Source organism: Malaclemys terrapin, chromosome 18, assembly GCF_027887155.1.
Source record: "Malaclemys terrapin pileata isolate rMalTer1 chromosome 18, rMalTer1.hap1, whole genome shotgun sequence".
Classification (NCBI taxonomy): Eukaryota; Metazoa; Chordata; order Testudines; family Emydidae; genus Malaclemys; species Malaclemys terrapin.
The window spans coordinates 16,295,312-16,314,096 of record NC_071522.1 but is presented as its reverse complement, the minus strand read 5'-3'; the positions used below and the strand labels follow the sequence as shown (position 1 = coordinate 16,314,096).

General features: G+C 46.7%; 1 protein-coding gene across 6 annotated transcripts in view; it reads left to right on the top strand.

Annotated features, from left to right (window-relative positions):
- GTF2IRD1 (GTF2I repeat domain containing 1) overlaps positions 1 to 18,785 on the top strand; it is a 169,867-nt gene that overhangs the window by 106,162 nt on the left and 44,920 nt on the right. For all 6 annotated transcript variants that reach the window (XM_054008426.1, XM_054008429.1, XM_054008425.1 and 3 more), the window contains 6 exons: positions 1,707 to 1,827; positions 8,031 to 8,068; positions 10,028 to 10,108; positions 14,021 to 14,110; positions 15,590 to 15,643; positions 18,680 to 18,745. In XM_054008426.1, the coding sequence (XP_053864401.1) occupies positions 1,707 to 1,827; positions 8,031 to 8,068; positions 10,028 to 10,108; positions 14,021 to 14,110; positions 15,590 to 15,643; positions 18,680 to 18,745 (450 nt within the window). The remainder of the gene's footprint in view (positions 1 to 1,706; positions 1,828 to 8,030; positions 8,069 to 10,027; positions 10,109 to 14,020; positions 14,111 to 15,589; positions 15,644 to 18,679; positions 18,746 to 18,785) is intronic.

Below are 18,785 nucleotides of genomic sequence, written 5' to 3'. Positions count from 1 at the left end.
CCGTTGCGAAACCTTGCCCTCCTTTACATGCCGGAGCCTAAAGGAAAAGGGACTTTACATTGCCATCGATTGTACACGCTTCAAAAGGAGGTAGCTGCAATGTGACTTAGAGCTGAGTAAAGTTCAAGTATTACAGATGATAATGAGACACCTGCCTGGTTTGTGCAGCTTGTCAGAATAATTCTGCTCCCTCCTTCCCCCAGATCTAGCTAATCCTCCAGTCTCCATTCACCTGCTCTCTAGCACCTGATTTTCATTTCCTTTGCTGTCTTCGTAGTGCTCTTTTCATCTCTAAGATCATTGCTGGAGCTTGATTACTGAGGAGCAGGGGAAGGGCAAAGAGAGAAGGTTTTCATGGCCGCTAAATGCTTATTTTTCTCCTTGTCTCAATTTGTCACGCCCCTTCTCTCTCACGCACAAGGGGCAGATTTTATATGCTCAGGCCATGGTGCTGATCCCCTTCGCCCCCCCTCCCCCCGCCGCCTCTTCTCTCACCACGTACAGATTAGAAAACACTTTTATTCGAAGTAGAATGTGATGCCTTTGGCCAAGTAGCAGCCTACAGGATACCACTGGCCTGTAGGTCAATTTGTGTGGCTGGTGGTTGCTCTGTGCCTTGCCTCCCTACAGGGCGCCCACTTGTATCTGTGCTAAGCTCTGAACTGGCCGTACTGTGTCAGATTGTTCAACGCAATGCACACTGGGCCCCTCCCAACCTGACTCCTGTGCTCAGGAATTCGGGCCACCTGAGGCTATGCAACAAGAATATCAAACAATTCACCGGGAAGGGAAGAGGGTGGAGCCCAGCATACCGGCACCTGGGAACTGAATTCATCTTCTAGGTACTTGCCCCCGGAGAAGTGAGGAATCCCGGTGAATTGAAAGAGGAGACATGGAGGACCAAAAACAATAGGAAGGCCTGGTAAAAGAAGATCCATCGAGAGAGGCATGTGTAAATGGCAGTCATCCTCAATGCAGTCCCCTGCCTCCCCGCCACCGGAACCGTCCTGCTCCCGGCCAACACTAGAGAAACTGCCTCCATAAAACGTTTCCTGAGGATTTTTTCCCCTCAAGCCTTTCGCTGCATTCAGTAGTATTACCCTAACTAGCCATCCCTGTGCGAGGAGGTCTGGCTCAAATGCAAAGGTGCCCATCTGCATCTCTTCTTGCTGGAAGGACTTTTCTCCTAGAATGGCGAGAAGGCAATTACCAAGCAGAATTTCCTGTGCTAGATCATACTAATGCTACAGTGTAACCGAGAGAAGGTGTCCCTGTATCTTTGGGTTGTCTGTACTGCAGTCACAGGGCGACTGCTGCTTGAGTAGACCTACCCGAGCTCACTTTAATCAGGCCCGCTCAGATCCAGCAGCACTTGCTTCAGTGCAGGCTAGCCCTGTGAGTAATTACCCAGGGTTCCAGACAGGCTTGTTCAGCCCACACTGAAGTGCCCTCTGGTCCGGGACTGAAGCTAGCTTAAAGCTAGCTCGTTCTGTCCAAGTCACACCCTCTGATTGCTGTATTGACAAACCCTTTATGCGTAACCCAGGCACTCACTCTTTCTGCATCACAAGCTGCTGACTAGCTTTGTAATCCAGGAAAGGACCGACGTGTAGTTTAGTGAGCTGTGCTGCTAGCATTCAAATTCTTCTGTGGTTAATTCTGGTTGTGCTTTTCATTACCAAACCTTGCTGCGGAACTGGGACCAGGAAGTAAATTTACCAAAGATCCTACCAAGCTGGAGCCCTCCAGCCCATCGGGGGAAATCTCTCCAGAACCACACAGAATGGCAGTGCTAGACCTGGCAGGGACTTCTCAGGCTAATAACAGGTATGTGGCTTTCATCTCCACCTAAGCAGTTTCCTCCGTAATGATAGAGGCTAGATTGTGACCCCCTCAGCCCATGTGCAGCCCCACTGGGGTCCACCTGAACCGCTGGTGGAGTGAGGTTCTGCTCACAATGAGGGTGAGAGTCTTGCTCTGTGGAAGCACTGATCATAGCCTCTCTGATATATATTGTGTCTTTCATTGGTTTCAAATGCTATGCAGCAAGGGAGCTGGAAACCTTCCCATTTCAAATGCGTAGGATTTTTTTTTTTTTTTTTTAACCTGGTGCAGTAGGGTTGACGTTACTATTAAAGCTGTAAGCGAGAAAGTCTAATCGGCCTTCATTTGTCAGGCTTTTACTGCACGAGGCTAGTGAGGGAGTCGCTGTTAGTCACAGCAATGCTGGGAAATCCAGGGGGGAAGAGAACATTAAAACAAAAAGTGAAAAGTATGCACTCAGTTAGCCCAAGCGCTTCCGCGCGTGCGTGTCTGTGTAAGATAAGAGAGATGGTTTAATATCGCTTACCGTAAGCACTCAGGACCAGATGTGGGAGTCAAAGGAAGTGAGTTTTTTGCCTGAGTGAAAACTGAATAAGAACTTCAGGATTTGCCCCCAAATTAGGTCCATGTCTGAGCCTTTCAGTGTGGTGTAGTGTCCAGTTTGTGCTGCCTGTCTGTTTAGATTGCAAACTCCTCAGGGCAGGGACTGTATCCTCTTTTGTCACTTGTGCAGTGCTGAGCACACTGTTGTCACTGGAAAGATTATTTCCAGAGACGCGGTTGCTGCAAGTGGAAGCTGTGTGTGTGTGTGTGTGTGTGTGTGTGTGTGTGTATATTTGTCATGCTGTGAGTTTGGAGCGTACTCTGCAATCCTCTGTTAGCAGCTGTCTGAAATCTGGAAAGCACATGAGTAAGGGGAGTGAGATGGAAGGCACCAAATGGTGTTGCTGGTAATGTGGTAACTGCAAGTGCTTTGTTTTGGCACAATAATGAAAACCAAGGGGCTCATTTTTCACTTTCGATGGTGTGCCCACCCTTACTGCCGTTGGCAAACCACTAGAGAAATCAGAACATCCCGATATTGTGAGCTGATACCAAAAAAAAAAGAGATCAAAACCACTGAGTTTGAACAAAAGGGGTCAGATCACGACTGTGTGCAAACAAGCTAGAAGATTTCCTTCCTGAATTATCTAAGATGCCTAAAGTAAGTCTAAAAATTCACCATCAGACTGCAGTCTAACAGGTCACACTTGATAAGAAGGGTACATTCGTAACTGAGTGATAGGTGTTTTGACAAATGTCTAATCAAATTCATAGAGGCCAGCAGATGATGGGATGCTAGATGAGGAGGGCTCTGAGAATTCTTTCCCAGGTGTCTGGCTGTTGAGTATTGCCCACATACTCAGGATCCAACTGATTGCCATATTTGGGGCCGGGAAGGAAGTTTCCCCCCCCCAAGTCAGATTGGCAGAGACCCTGGGGATTTTTTACCTTCCTCTGCAGCATGAGGCACGGGTCACTTGCAAGTTTAAACTAGTGTAAATGGTGGATTCTCTGTGACTTGAAGTCTTTAAATCATGATTTGAGGACTTGTAACTCAGCAAGAGGCCAGGAGTGGGTGGGCAAGCATCTGTGGCCTGCAATGTGCAGGAGGTCAGACTAGATGATCCTGGTGGTTCATTGGTTCACGGAGGTTCATTCTGTCCTTAAAGTCTGTGAGGTCAATAGTTTATAACGATCTATCAAGCCTTCAAGTGATGCATGTGTAACCACGTGTAACACACATGACGTATGCCTGTGATATTCTTATAACACCTATTGATTAGGTATTAACTCTGTATGAACGAAGTGTAAATGTAGTGACGTGTGACAACAGACGGCAAGGGGAGAGATGTTCTGGTGTGTGACCAGCTTAATGTTGCTGAGACGCCAGGTACACGGCGGTATGTAGCTGCAGCCCTGAGTGAAGAGCAGCGCTCTGGGTGCTGGTGTTACCCCAGAGGGGTGTGATTCCTTCCACAGCCCCCGGGGTGTGCCAAGGGATAGGGGCTATTCTGTGACACCCCGTTTGGGGGATCAGCCGACTCCCACTTCCCTCCTCCCACATGCCCAACCAGCTTTGCCAGGTGAAATCCTGGTCCCAGTGAAGCCCAGGGCAAAACTCCCATGGTGCTCTGGGGCTAACCCCAGGCCTGTGGGAGCTGGGCTGGTGGACGCGGTGTTTCCATGCCAACACGTTCATACTTCACTATGCAGACCTCCTGACTTGGGTCTGCAGCTTGAGCTGCATCCGCACTGCAGCATGATAAGGCTTGGACCCCAGTCTCAGCGGGAGTGGGGCTCTGCTCTCCCCCCAGCAAGACTCTAGGATGGGGCAGGCAAACTTTTTGGCCTGAGGGCCGCATCGGGTTTCGGAAATTGTATGGAGGGCCGGTTAGGGGAGGCTGTGCCACCCCAAACAGCCAGGCGTGGCCTGGCCCCCGCCCCCTGCTCTCGCCCCCTGACGCCCCCCCCCCCAGGACTCCTGCCCCATCTACACACATGCCCCCCTCCCTGTCCCCTGACCGCCCCTGAAACCCCTGCCCCTGACTGCCCCCCGTTCCCCCATCCAACCCCCCCTCCTTCCTGACTGCCCCCCCCCCCGGGACCCCTACACTCATTCAACCCCCTGTTCCCTGCCCTCTGACCGCCCCGACCCCTATCCACACCCCTGCCCACCACCCCAAACTCCCCGGCCCTCTATCAAACCCCTCCTGCCCCCTTACCGCGCTGCCTGGAGCACCGGTGGCTGGTGCGCGACTCCAGCCACCCCACTGCGCAGCACAGAGCACTGGGTCAGGCTGCGGCTCTGCAGCTGCGCTGCCCAGAGCGTTGCACCAGCAGTGCGGCGCGCTGAGGCTGTGTGGGAGGGGCCGGGGGCTAGCCTCCCGGGCCAGGAGCTCGGGGGCTGGGTAGGAGGGTCCCGCGGGCCGGGTGTGGCCCACGGGCGGTAGTTTGCCCACCTCTGCTCTAGGACCAGGCCCTGAGTGCTTGTTGACCCGAGTCAGACTGCTTTGTGTGTGCATGGAAGGGGCGCTTGGGGGTCAAACCTGAGCTTAGTGTGTGGTGTAGACGTACCCACTGAGGTTAATACCATTCTAGCCCTGAAGGCCTTGGGGCGTTTGGCACTGGTTGCAACATCCTGTTTAATTTTGTGATGGATAGTGAATCCCACAGGAAAAAGGTCTTTACAAATATCCTGAGATTAAATAACTACGGCTGAGGGCAGGGACTGGCCCTGCCTGTGAATTGCTGTGTCACAAGTAATAACGATGATGCCCTGTACAGGACACATACGCTCGACTAGTGAGTGCTGCTTGGTGTACTTAGGGCATGCTGAGTTGATCCAGTTTAACTGAAAGCGGGATTTTAAAATCAAATTCACTTAAACTGGCCCCAAAGGCTGTTGTGTCCACATTCTTATTTTAGTTTAAACCAGGCTTATTTAAATACAAGAGCTAGGTGGTATTCTATTTTATTTGCTGAAGTTGATTAGGAGCAGATGAAAGCTAAACCTAATTAAGATTCTCTTAAAACAGAGAGAAGAGACACGGCCTTTTGCATTGTTTTTACTAAACTGTGTGATGTGACCCACCCGCTTCTATGTGTTACAGATTCATAAATAATATGAGTCTGTTACAGCCCCCGGCTACAGACCCTTGGCTTTTTAGCTTGGTCAATTGCAGTTCATGCTGTAGCCCGGCAGCCCCTGGTGCATAGGTCAAGCTGACAGCCGTCGCATGCGGACAAGGCTGTATTTTCCAAGAATGGATAAACTTGTTGCTTTGGTGAGGGTCTAATGGGGAAATAAGTAAACATGTGGAACACGTGACTGAAAAGGCTGCTGTTGAATCAATTCCTCTTTGTCCAGAGCTGGCTGTCACATGCTGAGCGCGGAACTATCACAGAGTATTTTAGCACAAGGAATGTATTGATCCAAAATTCTTAACACCTGACAGTCACATTCTCCGTATTCTTCAGTGCCTGAGACCAGGAGTAGATTTGTGTGATGATATTGACTTTAAGGCAACAAGCGCTGGGAAGCGGACAGAGCTTAGAGTGGAATTTGGTTCATGCTCTGTATCGTGCCATTTCGCATACATTTGTGGGATGGATACTCTTGCACTAGTCTCAGCCAAGCAAAAAACTTGGGAAAAAGTCTCTGGAGCAAGAGGGAGTCTTCAAAAACTGTGAAAATTGTCAGGCCTTTGCTCTTCTTGTTCAAGTGCTAGAACTTGCAAAGGAGTCCACTTCTTTGACTGCCGCCCCAGGTTTAAGAAATATGGCTCAGGCAAAGGTTGCCTCTTACAAGCAGAATCCAACATCACAATGTCACAGCGCTTTGGCAAGTATTCATCAAGGTATATAGGCACATGCTGAACTTTAAGCCTCGGAGCGATCATGTTCCTCTTCAGTAAAACACTTAAACATATGCTTAAGTGTTTTGCTGAATCAGGCCTCAGATGAACAATTGCAACTGGGGAGTCTGTAATTTCAGTTGTGGTATTGGATTGCACAATGTATGTATATTGCTAAAGGAAGTGATACACTGTATGAATTGATTATACTGGTAATAAGTTGTTGAAATTAAGAATTGATATATAAATATAGGGCTCACTCATTAAAGTCAATTAAAGGGTTTTATTGACTTCAGTGGGCACTGGATTGGGCCTTTGCTTATATTGGAATACTATTATATAGGTATATTGTATAGGTAGGTATATTGCATAGATGGAAAAGCTCTATTGTCTACTTGACTATGCATAGTCTTTGCTAAATGAGAGCATAATGGGTAGTGCAAATTAGGACCTGATCTTGCACCGCTGATGTTAATCAGGGTTTGGCTGTTCTGTCTAGATGGATGCTTACGCAGCCCTCGTTACGATAGTACCTGAAATTGTTACTGTTCATTTTCACAACACCCCAGGGAGGCAGGACAGTGCTGCTATCCCCATTTTACAGATGGGGAACAGGTTGCCGAACGCCCTGAAGCCCAAGGGTTTACATCCCTTCCAAAAACTCTTGTTTGGTTTTTGTAATATTTAGCATGTATTCGAATAGCTGTGGGTAGCCTTGCTCTCCATATAAATCCTTACATCCTTAGAGAGGGATTTTCAAAAGCATTCCTGGCTGGCTTCACTCTGTTCCCATGGAAGTCAATGGTGCCACTCTCGTTGTCTTCGGTCGGTGCAGATTCAGTCAAACGACGAGTTCTGGGCAGAAGACCTAGCACTCTCTCCCATCAGCTTAAAGCATCTTCACCAGAATCGCTAACGGGGACAGCTGTGCTGATGCAAGTTTGCGGTGTAGACCTGAGGTTTGTTGTTAAAACTCAGTGAGGTTCTCCTCTTTCTTTACATCGATGTTACTTCATTGACATCTGTGGATTTACTCCTGGTTTGCACTGATGTGACTGAGTGGGGACTCAGAACCCAGGGGGGCTTGGTTACTTAAAAACCCAAGACAACGCATGCTTTAGCCTCCAGTAGGTCACTGGCCAGAAGATTGATCTCATTCATGGCAATGCTTGAAATGTTTGCAGGGTTTCAGATGTGCAGGATGGTACCTGAATCTTCCCAGAAGTTCAGATATATAATAGCACTGTTAAGGGGGGAAACTGAGCTTGATTTGAGACCCATCTATCTTAAGAACATTTTCAAACATTTCCTCTGCAGTAGCGGCACATATGTAATTACTCCAGTGAAAATCTCTACTGCAGAAACGTGTCACACTGGTAAGTTAAGTGGCATTGCCCATCCAAAACTCATGCAAGACAAACAGTCTGTGCCACACCATGCCATCCTGGGGTGTGTCTCACTTCCTTATGAAATGTATTCTAATGTTCTGATTTGCTGGCGAGTTGTATAAGCCTTAAAGAAGGGAATTTGCAATGGTTTACTGACACCAGAAACCCTGAGAGCTGTCATGAATTCTTTCAACTGGAGCCCGGGAGTGCTCTGCTGCTAGGATCGTCAGGGTGGGATCTTTATTTTTTCCTTATGCAGAGGAAGTATTGAAGTTGGAGCTATTTTTTTTTATCAGTCCCTTGAAAATGCCCCTCTTTTGTCTATTTGCTGCACTGTATATAAGCATGTTTGTTTGTTTGTTTTTTAAGCTATCCATTGATCGTTCCTTTACCATGTCTCCTGTCTGCTTCTCCTTGTCAGGTCTGAGAAGAGTAGTGTTTCTGAAGACTGTGAACCAGGTGAGCAAGAAATAATTGCTGCTTTCTACTGAAAAAGTGTAATGGTGAGGGACCAAAAAAAAAAAAAAAAAGGGCCTAGTACCTTCTAATAAATATCAGATTTCCCCGGGAAGCAGATAAACTCTCCAGTTCTTTGGCTGAGATGATGACATGCCACATGAAATGCATTTGCTGAGTGCACACTCTCCCAGCAATGTGCTGCAGTTATGGCTGTTGTAATGAAACCTTTCAATACAAATGACAAAAGTGTAGCAAACATTGCTGCCTATCACGGCTCCCCATAGTGTATTATACTTTCCATTGTGTGGGGCTTGGAATCTCTGAATGCTTCTGTTGAATAGCTTATAGGAAGAGATATGTCATGGGGAGGACAATGCCTTCTATATTGTGTATTTTGATGTGCAATAAACAATTCTGTGAATCTCTGTATGAGGGATGTTGTGTGTCTTGTACATACGCGCGCGCGCGCACACACACACACACACACACACACACACACATACTCCCTCTTTAAAATGAGCCCATCTGAGTGGGAATGCATCATTATTTAAAAACAAATACAAAAGATAATAACAACAAGAATACCTACCCAGGAGAGTAAGCTGAATAAAGGTGGGAAAAAGCCTGAGAAAATAGACCAGGCTCGTTCTGTGCCCTGACAGCCTACAGACTGTGGCTCTGATATACTAGTGGGAAGAGTGAATTACAGTCAAGGATCCTTTCTAGAGAGCTTCCTTTAGACACATCTCTGAAATCTTTTTGACGTGAATTGATCGTCACAATACCCCTTGGAGGCAGATAAGTGAGTAAGTATTTTCCCCATTTCACAGACAGGGAAGCAGAGATACTCGTCCTATGGCCTTTCGGGCAGGCCTTGATGCAACAGAACACTTTGACGATAATAGAACAGGAGTACTTGTGGCACCTTAGAGACTAACAAATTTATTAGAGCATAAGCTTTCGTGGACTACAGCCCACTTCTTCGGAAGTGGGCTGTAGTCCTAATAAATTTGTTAGTCTCTAAGGTGCCACAAGTACTCCTGTTCTTTTTGCGGATACAGACTAACATGGCTGCTACTCTGCTACTCTGAAATTTGACGATAATGGGACTTAAACACGTGCTTAAATGTGCTGCTGAATTGGAGCCCTATTTACTGAGGCCTTCTCTACCAGAAGAAGTTGCCCTAGTTTGTTTCCTGTAGCATTTTAAACCAGAATAGTTAAACTGGTGCAACAGGCTATGAACACACTCTTATTGTGGTTTTAAACCAGGCCTACTTCAGTTTGGGCAGGTCTACACTACCCGCCTGAATCGGCGGGTAGAAATCGATCTCTCGGGGATCGAATTATTGCGTCTCGTCGGGACGCGACAATCGATCCCCGAATCGACGCTTCTATTCCACCAGCGGAGGTGGGAGTAAGCGCCGTCGACAGGGAGCCGCGGAAGTCTATTTGCTGCCGTCCTCACAGCGGGGTAAGTTGGCTCCGATACGTCGAATTCAGCCATGCTACTCGCGTAGCTGAATTTGAATATCTTAAATTGACCTCCCCCGTAGTGAGGACGTAGCCTTTGGTTTAAATCTATTAGGAATCGGTTTAAGATGAAGTGAAATAAGCCATTCTTAAACTGAAATCAGAACATCTGTATAGGGGTTTGATCATTTAACTAAATCAGTTTAGAAAGTGATTTAAATTAAACTGGTGCAGTTTTCTCATATAGACAAAGCCTTATCCTTTCTCTGCCTCAGTTTTCCTATCTATACAATGGGGTTAGTGATGGTTACCTACATGTGCAATGTGCTTTGAGACCTATGGGTGAAGTGCTAAGCATTGTTATTAGCCATAGGTTACTGTCTAGAATCTAACATGCGGGCAATGAGGATTTTTCCTTCCCGTGCACTGATAATTAGTGGCCAGTTACTGTGTTTCATGCCTCCGACTACTTTTTTCTCTTGCTAGGTACCTCAGCAGAACTGAGTGGGATCAGACATATCAAAATAGAGCCAGATGAGCTGGACATCATTCAAATCACCGTTCCAGGTAAAATATAAAACTTTTGAATTGCTCAGAAATATCTAGGCAAAGAACATTGGCCTTAGATTGCACTGCGTGAAGGTTTTGCTTTGGGAAAGGCAGGTTGCAGGAAATTGGGATGTCTCCTCATCTCACTTTCTTTTAGGATGATTTCGCCCCCAAATCCCTTTCAAAAGTCAAATTCCAGCTGTGCATCAGAAGTTAGCTGATTTCTTGGGAAGGCCTTTGGGATAACACAGGGCTTTGTTTTTCCAAGGGCTTGTTCTGTGTCAGTTCATTTTATGCCTTTCACCCTGTCCCTGTCCCACCTCTGGCCAGGCAGGCTGGGAACAGACTCTTCTGGAGCGGATGCTAACACTGCTCTTTAGGTGATAAGCCAGAAGCACTGAGATGATAGGTGACCATTGCCTTCCTCTGTCCCTGTGCTCTCCACCCGAGCCCCAGTGAGTTTCCCTGTCCCCATTTACAAAGGTGGGAACTGACACACACAAAGTTAAATTATTTGTCCCAGGTCACGTATCAAATCCATGGTAGGACTGAGAGTAGAATCCAGATTTTCTGACTCCCAGCCCTGTGCAAAGAAAGCCATAGACCACCTTGCTTTTAGAGGGAGCAAATTGGAAACAGTGGTTGCAGCCTGTTGGAGAAGAATATGGAGTGGGTCTAGAAGGGATTTTAAAGTGACCTCACTTTAAATGGTCTCTGTCGATTTATTCTGGAGATGAACACCTATGGGGTGGATGCACCAGTGTGAAAAAAATGCTGTTAGGCTGATCCCTTTAAATTGTGGCCTCCGCGTTTCTATAGCACTGTGCATTGGCTCCTGAGGGTGTAATTGGATCATGAGCCTATTAAAAGCTGGTGTTCTACCGTCGCTTCTGTCTCTCATTAGCTGATATGCCCTGTAGGACCACTGGTGACGTCTCTGCAGCCTGCATCTGGCTAGGGCTTATCATTGTACAAGTGAATAAATAGTAGCTCCAAGCAACCAGTTGTAAGGCTACCAAGCTGCCAGTGAGCAATCAGTGATGCACATATGCTAGATAGTCTTGTTTCTCTCTCTCTGTCTCTCTCACACACACACACACACACACACACACACACACACACACACACACACACACACACACACACACAGTACTAAACGTAGCAGGGTCTAGAATTGTTCAGTCACTCTGGTAGGGTGAACCACACATTTGCTGCCCCCTGTCTTGCCATGACCCACCCTAAGAAGGTGTCCTGCTGGAGGGAAGAGCAATGACTTCAGATCTCCAGGGATTACCTAGAGTGGGTTCCCCAGGCAGAACCAGTGAGACTTAGTCCTCTGGAACTTAACAGGGCTGGCAGCAGACTGAGGTCAATGAGGGCCCATCAGGCCAGATAAAAAAGGCTGGCGGCTTTTCCAAGGGTCCAGTTCTGGATGAAGCCCGGGACAGGGAAGGCTCACTCTCCTTGTCCTAACCCAAGTAACCTGGCCTGACCAGGCCTCTCTCCTTGATAGGATTTGCTCTGTGAAGATATAGTTATGGTCTTTAATGCCCAAGTGGCTATTTTGAGTTCAGATATGGCTTCTTTTCTGTTAATGCCGGAAGGGGACTAGATGGAGAGCTGATCTGGCCAGAGGGCTAGGCCACAGAAGTACCAGACCATTGTGGTGTTAGAAAGGAAGAACCCCTGAAAAGCTGTGTCCTGACACAAGGGGGCAATCTGGTACACAGCTGTAATTCCAGATTAACCCCTTTGGCTTTATGGGGGTTACCATGGATTTATATCTGTGGAACTGAGAGCAGAACGTGGTCTCCCATCTTTTCTTTAGCCCTGGTGTTTGGCTATCCCGGCCTATTGAGTGTTGTTTTGGGGAACGTGTGCATGAGTGAATTAGATGGATCAGTTGGGTCAGGGGAAGGGGGCAGGTAGACAACGCAAGTTGGGTCAGGTGTGATCCAGCACAATAAGCATGTCGTTTTGGAGTAGACGGTGGAGAACGGGCTGAAAGGAGACATGCAGGATTGGACCCAGAGTGCATTCATGAGCCACTGACCTTTGGGGAGAGGATCACTCGGAAAAGCTGATGGGCTAACAGTCAGTGTTGGGATCCTCCACAGCAAAGTGGGTAAATAGTTTCTGAAGGCAAGACCACAAACTTCACCTAATTTGTTTCCTGTCTGTTGTATAAGGTTGGAAGATCTCAAATCTCAAATGTTTATATTCCTGACCAGGGCACCAGTTCAGGAAAGCATCCCTGTTCAGGAGGGGCGGCTAAACACATGCTTGAATCCCATTGAAATCACTGGGACCTAAGCACTTGCCCAAGGCCCAGATCCTAGGCACCTAACGCAGATTAATTTCAGTGGGAGATAGGCACCTAAATACCTTTGAGGATCTGGGCCCAAGTGCTTTCTTGCGTTGGGTCCTAGAGTTGTTGAGGAGCCAGTGGTCACAGGCCATAATGGGGACAGCAGCATTGAAAACACTGGGTTCTGGAGAGTAAAGAGGAGAGATTACAAGCTTTCCTGAGGAAGGCTATTCCTTGGGCTGGTATTTATAGAGTTGTTACCTTAGCTAGGTAGTGCACCAAATGGTAGGAACATCTTAAGAGTTGATTAGTAAGGTGGACTTTCAATGTGTTTTACAAGCATTAAATATACATTAAACATAGTAACCTTGAGGGAATTAGAGCAAGAGCATGACTTTGAATGTGTCCAACTGGGAGGTGACGCTCTTGGGAGAAATAACGCCCACGCTAGCTGTACTTCAGATGGTTCTGAATTAGAGCCACCTGTGTTAATCTGATGCAACGCCATTGAAGTTAATGGAGTCACTCTGGATTTTACACCAGTTTAATGAGAGCGGACTCTATCCCATAGTTAATAGAGAGGAAGGGAAAAGGATCCGGGGTATATTGCTAGAGCAAACATTTTCAGCTTGCCATGTAACAAGAGGAGAAGAAGGCTAATGGCTGGCATTAATAGGTGTATTTTATATAAATTTAAGGAAACTGAGTTATCCTAGTTTTTGAGCCCTGATTAGATGACACTTGGAGTTCAGAGTCCACATAAGGTAATAAAAATGGAAGGCCAGTATAGTTAAATTAGAGGGAGTACAGTTTAGGGCCAGGAAGATGATGAATAAAATGGTGGAGGAAACATTGATGAAATTTGGATTATTTATCCTGAGAGGAGGTGATTAAGTAGTGATGTGACTGAAGTATTTAAAGTAGCTAAAGGTTTATTTTAAAATTAAATTTGGAGGTCTCTTTGAGGGCATTGGAGAGGCCAACACTAGAGGAGACAGGCTTAAATTAAGAGGGCATACGTCTAAGAAAAATTAATGCTGCTTGACTCCACCGCCCGCTCCTCAGGTAGACCATTCCACCAACTCGCTGCCTCACTCCATAAAAGAATGCCTCCTTAAATTTTTAAGCCAGAATTGGACGTCTAGATATTAAGTCATCATGAAGCCATTTTTGGTCTTCACCCTTTGTGAGCTTATGAGGAAACTTTTGCAGATGATGCTATTTTCCCCAATTTGGGAAGGTGGAGAGGGTTTTATAGATGTTTCTGATGTCCTCTTACAAGTGTTAAAGTGTATAGGAGAAAGATAGCAGAGGTGTCATCAAAACATTCCAGACACTGTGGCCCAGATCCTCAAAGATATTTAGGCGTTTAACTCCCATTTCAATGGGAATTAGATGCCTAAATACTTTTGAGGTTGTGGACCAGTGTGAGTAGTTCTGCTTCTGGTCCTATGTGCCCTTGTGACTGTGTAAGTGCATCCTTTATCAAAGCAACATGCAGAGGCTCATGTTGGGTAGGTTAGTTTTTCATGAATTCTTGTGGATGGACCATAAAGCTCTGAAGTCTGCTTCCAGGGACAGTGACTGGGCTGTCAGAACTGTCTTTGGTGCTTTGTTCACAGACCGATCCCCCGGTTCCGATGAAATGCACGACCCAGTGACCAGCCGCATGACTTCAGACGATTCCAACTACATGCTAGAAACAGTAACAGGTAATAACAAAAATAATAAACTGCTTGGAATTAGAAAGCTCGGAAATCCTACAAACATCCAAAAAGAAATGGAGTACAAATTTCAGGCCAAGCTTTACAGTAATAGGAGCCTAAAGTCAGGGTCCTAATTCCACAGTTTTACACATCAGTAAGTGTTCTGACCTTTCAAAATTGCCAAGCACCCAGCAACTCCTACTGACCAGTAAGAACTGCTGGGTGGTCGTCACTACTGAAATTGGGTCACTCATTTAGGAGCACAAATATGGAAATAGGAGCTGAAGAGGCTTCTGTCACTAAGTCTTGGCCTAAACATGTAGCCTTGTTGCTCTGAAGCCACCTTAACTGTGTCCAATAGAAAACACGTTTGATAATTCAGAGGCAAAGTGTGTCAAATATTTGTTTATTTTTTTCCCCCCATGGCATATTTAAATATTGTCATTGTTATTATTTATATTACAATAATGCCAAGACTGGTATCCCACTGTACTAGGTGCTGCACAGAGTAAGGGACAGTTCCTGCCCAGTGGACTCGTCAACTAAAAATAGATGTAAGCTCTTTGGAGCAGGGAGTATGGTTTTTTGTGGTGGTTGTACAGCGCCTAGCACCACGGGGCTCCTAGGTGCTGCAATAATAAATAACCGTAATAACGAAATAGGCAACAGATAGAGAGGAATCAGAGGGACAGAGGGGAAGTGACTTTGTTCAAGGACATTCCACGGGGCGAAATGGATGTAAGATCCCATGCCATAAGCCCCATTAGGTGGAGAAGACATGCTGCTGGGAGGGAAGGCCCCCTGGTTTTCATGGCACATGTGGCTGGCAATTTGCAGAAGCCAGAAGGAATCGTAATGAGCACTGTGTGAAAGGCAAACTAAGATGAGAAAACAGTTGAATTAAAAGCACGGTCAGCAAGGGCCTTTCCTTGAGGGTTAATGTTTGTAACATGAAAGCAGAATCATTTAGTGTAATCGAGAGAGACTAACGAGAAAAGGTTGTGGCCCGGATTCAACCTAGACCTCTTCTGACCTTCCCCAAAGGCAGCTCCCTACAGCCTAAATAGCCCCTCTTATAGCCTTTGCTCTGGGGACCTGTGAAAGGAGATGTGAATCTGAGCCGAGATAAACCCCTTGCTCGCTGGGGACCAGACAGTGCCCTTACAGACTGTCAGAAAGATGGACCAGAAGGCATGTCCTGTGTCACTCCGCTTTGTGCTCTGTTGACTGAAGTGGGGGTGGGGAGGCAGTCCCCAAACTTCTCTGCTTTGTGGGTTCTGTTCTCTGGGAAATGCTGGCTATACACTGGACTGTTTTTCCCAGCATAGGAGGAAGATACTCCATTTAGCTAGCTAGCGCATCTGGCTGTATCTTCATCCCTCATTCTAGCCCCAAGCAAATTCTCATGCCTGCTCCTTGAGGCGTCTTGGGGAACGTTGACTGATTTATGCAAGAGAAACTGCTAAACCTTTGCTTTCCTTCCAGTTTCAGATAAAGAGCCCAGCCAGGACTTAAGACACGAAGAAAAGCCGATGGAAGGTAAGAGTGAATTTGTAATAAAAGTGGGCCAGCTTATCCTCTGATAATCTCAGGTTTGTTTAAAGCCTGATTAAAACAGCTGTATTTTATTTTATTATTTATCATGATTTGTATGATCAAAGGGCCCAGTCAGGGACCAGGACCCTATTTTGCTAGTGCTGTACAAACACAGAACAAAAAGACAGTCACTGCCCCAGCGAGCTCCCAATCTGAGTATAAAACAAGAGAAAACATATGGCTGTAGACAGACTGCATTGGGTGGACCATCTAAATTCTTGGCAAGGTAACTAGCTTCCCAGCCACCCTGTTCAGAAGCGCATCTTTGTATTTCAATGACTAGATCATCAGATCTATCCCGATTGGTTGTATATCAACATCACTCCATTGACGTTCGTGAAATCGCTTCAGTTTGCACCAGCTGAGAATTGATCCCAGCAAATTTACTTGCCATAGGCGCCAACTTTCTCTGGTATCGGTGGGTGCCTGCTCCTCCCACCCCTTTTCCCGCCCCTGGCCCCGCCCCAACTCCACCCCATCTCTGTACCTGGCCCCGCCCCCATTCCAACCCCACCCAAGGTCCCCACCCTAACTCCGCCCCCTCCTTGCCCCTATTGGATCCCTTCCCCAAATCCCCGCCCCGGCCCCGCCTCTTCCCCCAGCGCGCCGCATTCCCCCTCCTCCCCCCTCCCTCCCTACCCCGTGAATCAGCTGTTTTGCAGCGCAAGCGCTGGGAGGAACGGGGGAGAAGCAGGACGCAGCGGCGCACTCGCGGCGGAGGTGGAGGTAAGCTGGAGCAGGGGGGCAGGGCGGGGCCACAGGGAGCTGCTGGTGGGTGCTGAGCACCCATCAATATTTTTTCGTGGACTCAGCGCCTATGGTATCAGCTGCAGGTTTGGGGGTTATTTTTTAAGTATAAATTGCAGTGATGATTAAATCCTTTACTATTGGTAGTCTGTCCAAGTCATGTCACTAAGAGCTTGATTGTGTGCTCGCTGAGGTTAGTAGCAAAGCTCCCGTTGACTTAAATGATGCAGGAGCAAGCCCTGAATTAGCAGCTCCCCAAAGTGAGAAATATTGGCCATCCCAGTCAGCTGTTCATCTGGCCACAGAGTAGCGTGGATGTTAGTAGTGAAGGCGGGGAATGCCTTCCTGACTGCCGCTGGACCAGAGACTAAATGAACAACAAAAATGGAAACAACTCTTCAGGGTTCGGAGCACAATTTCTCAGTGTTGTTTCAGTGTTGTGTCATAGGCCTGTTTATCTCTAAGTGGTCCAAACAATGAGTCGTGTTGTGTTGGAGTGAAGGGAGAGAGATTGAAAACGGAGAGATTACAGAACAATGGGAGAGTGGTGTGAACTTGGATTCAGGCCACGTGTGCCTTGTATCGAAGGTCACCCCTTTTTATTTTCCTGATAATGGCGGTGTTAATTCTTGAGGACTTGATAATTATCCATACAGTTTATTCTAGTCTATATAATAATATTATTTGTCAGAGAGGCAGCATCGTCTAGTAGGTACAGCACCAATGAGTGAGTCAGGAGACCTGTGTTCTAGTCCTGGATTGGCCCTGACCTACTGTGTAACCTTGGGCAAACCACTTCCCCTCCATGCCTCTGCTTCTCCTCCCATCCTTTGTCGGTCTTGGCTATTTAGATTGTAAACATTCTGGGACAGAGATTGCGTCTGCTCTGTGTATGTACAGCACCAGCACAATGGTGCCCTGATCTCAGTTGGGACCTGTAATACAAACTAGAATAATAAATATATGACACTGCATCTTTTTGAATGGGTTCATTTTGATCCCATTGTTCCTTTCTAATTATCTCCAAAACTGATGTTTTCCTGCATAAGAACAGCCATACTGGGTCAGACCAATGGTCCATCTAGCCCAGTATCCTATCTTTTGAAAGTGGCCTGTGACAGATGCTTCAGAGGGAATGAACAGAATAGGACAATTTCGAGTGATCCATCCCCTGTCGTCCAGTCACTGCTTCTGGAAGTTGGAGGTTTAGGGGCACCTGGAGCATAGGGTTGCATCCCTGGCCATCTTGGCTAATATCCTCCATGAGCTTATCTCATTCTTTTTTGAACCCAGTTATACTTTTCATCCCATGGGAATGAGTGCCATAGGTTGACTGTGTGGACTATATGGCTAAAAATTAAAGGACAGAGCCCATCTTTTAACCTCTCTTAAATAGTTACATTGTTGGTAAATTGACTTTTATCTGATTTTTTAATTTTTAACCTGATACTGTGTGGATGAGACATTTTTAAACAAACAATTACCCGTGTTTGTGCCTGAGCTTATGGTACTTTTGTTCTGCTGCCATTAGTCAGCAAGAGGAACTCAGCTGAACCAAAAGTATTGGGCTGAGTGGATAACAACATAAATATGACGAGATCGAATAGTAGCATGTACGGAAAGAAACTTGTGAAAATAGAGAGCCGATATGAATGAAAATCATGACACTTCCCACTGGGTGTGACGCAGGGAGATGAAAGGATATCAATATATAGAAAAATAAATAAAACCGCACGGGAGAAATAAATTATATCACCATCAAGAATGAGACAGATGCAAAACAATGGAATTGAGGAATCCTTCCTACCCCTCTGTGATTCCATTCACATCATGCAATGCACGCTATGATCTGACACAATACTGCCGCCTCTGAAAAACATCTGGCCCGTCAACCTATAGCACCGAGTCTCCGATGTTGCCTTAGGGCTGAAGGAGACTGGGAAAACCCATCTTGCCTGGGAGCTGAGATCAGCTTCACTGGTCACAAGAGTCACTTGATCTTTTGTCAGCTGTGGGGCTTGCCAGTGACTCTTCATGATGTCGCTCCCCCATTCCTGGTGCGGATGGAGTTTGGTGGCAGCTGCTGCAAGGAATGGCACTGGCTTTAAAGGAGCAGAGGTTTTAAGAGGGCCTCTCCAGGTCAGTGGAGAATAGGGCTGTCCCGACAGCTTTACTGTACGTCCCTGGGGTTAGAGATGGTTTATTTGTCAGTGTGTTTCTCTTGTTTTCCAGATGGCCTAGGTGACGTTTTAAGTCATTTGAGGAAACAAGTTGAAACTTTGTTCAACACGCGATACGGTAAGATGTTCATTAGCCATCATTCTTAATGCTGAGCGCC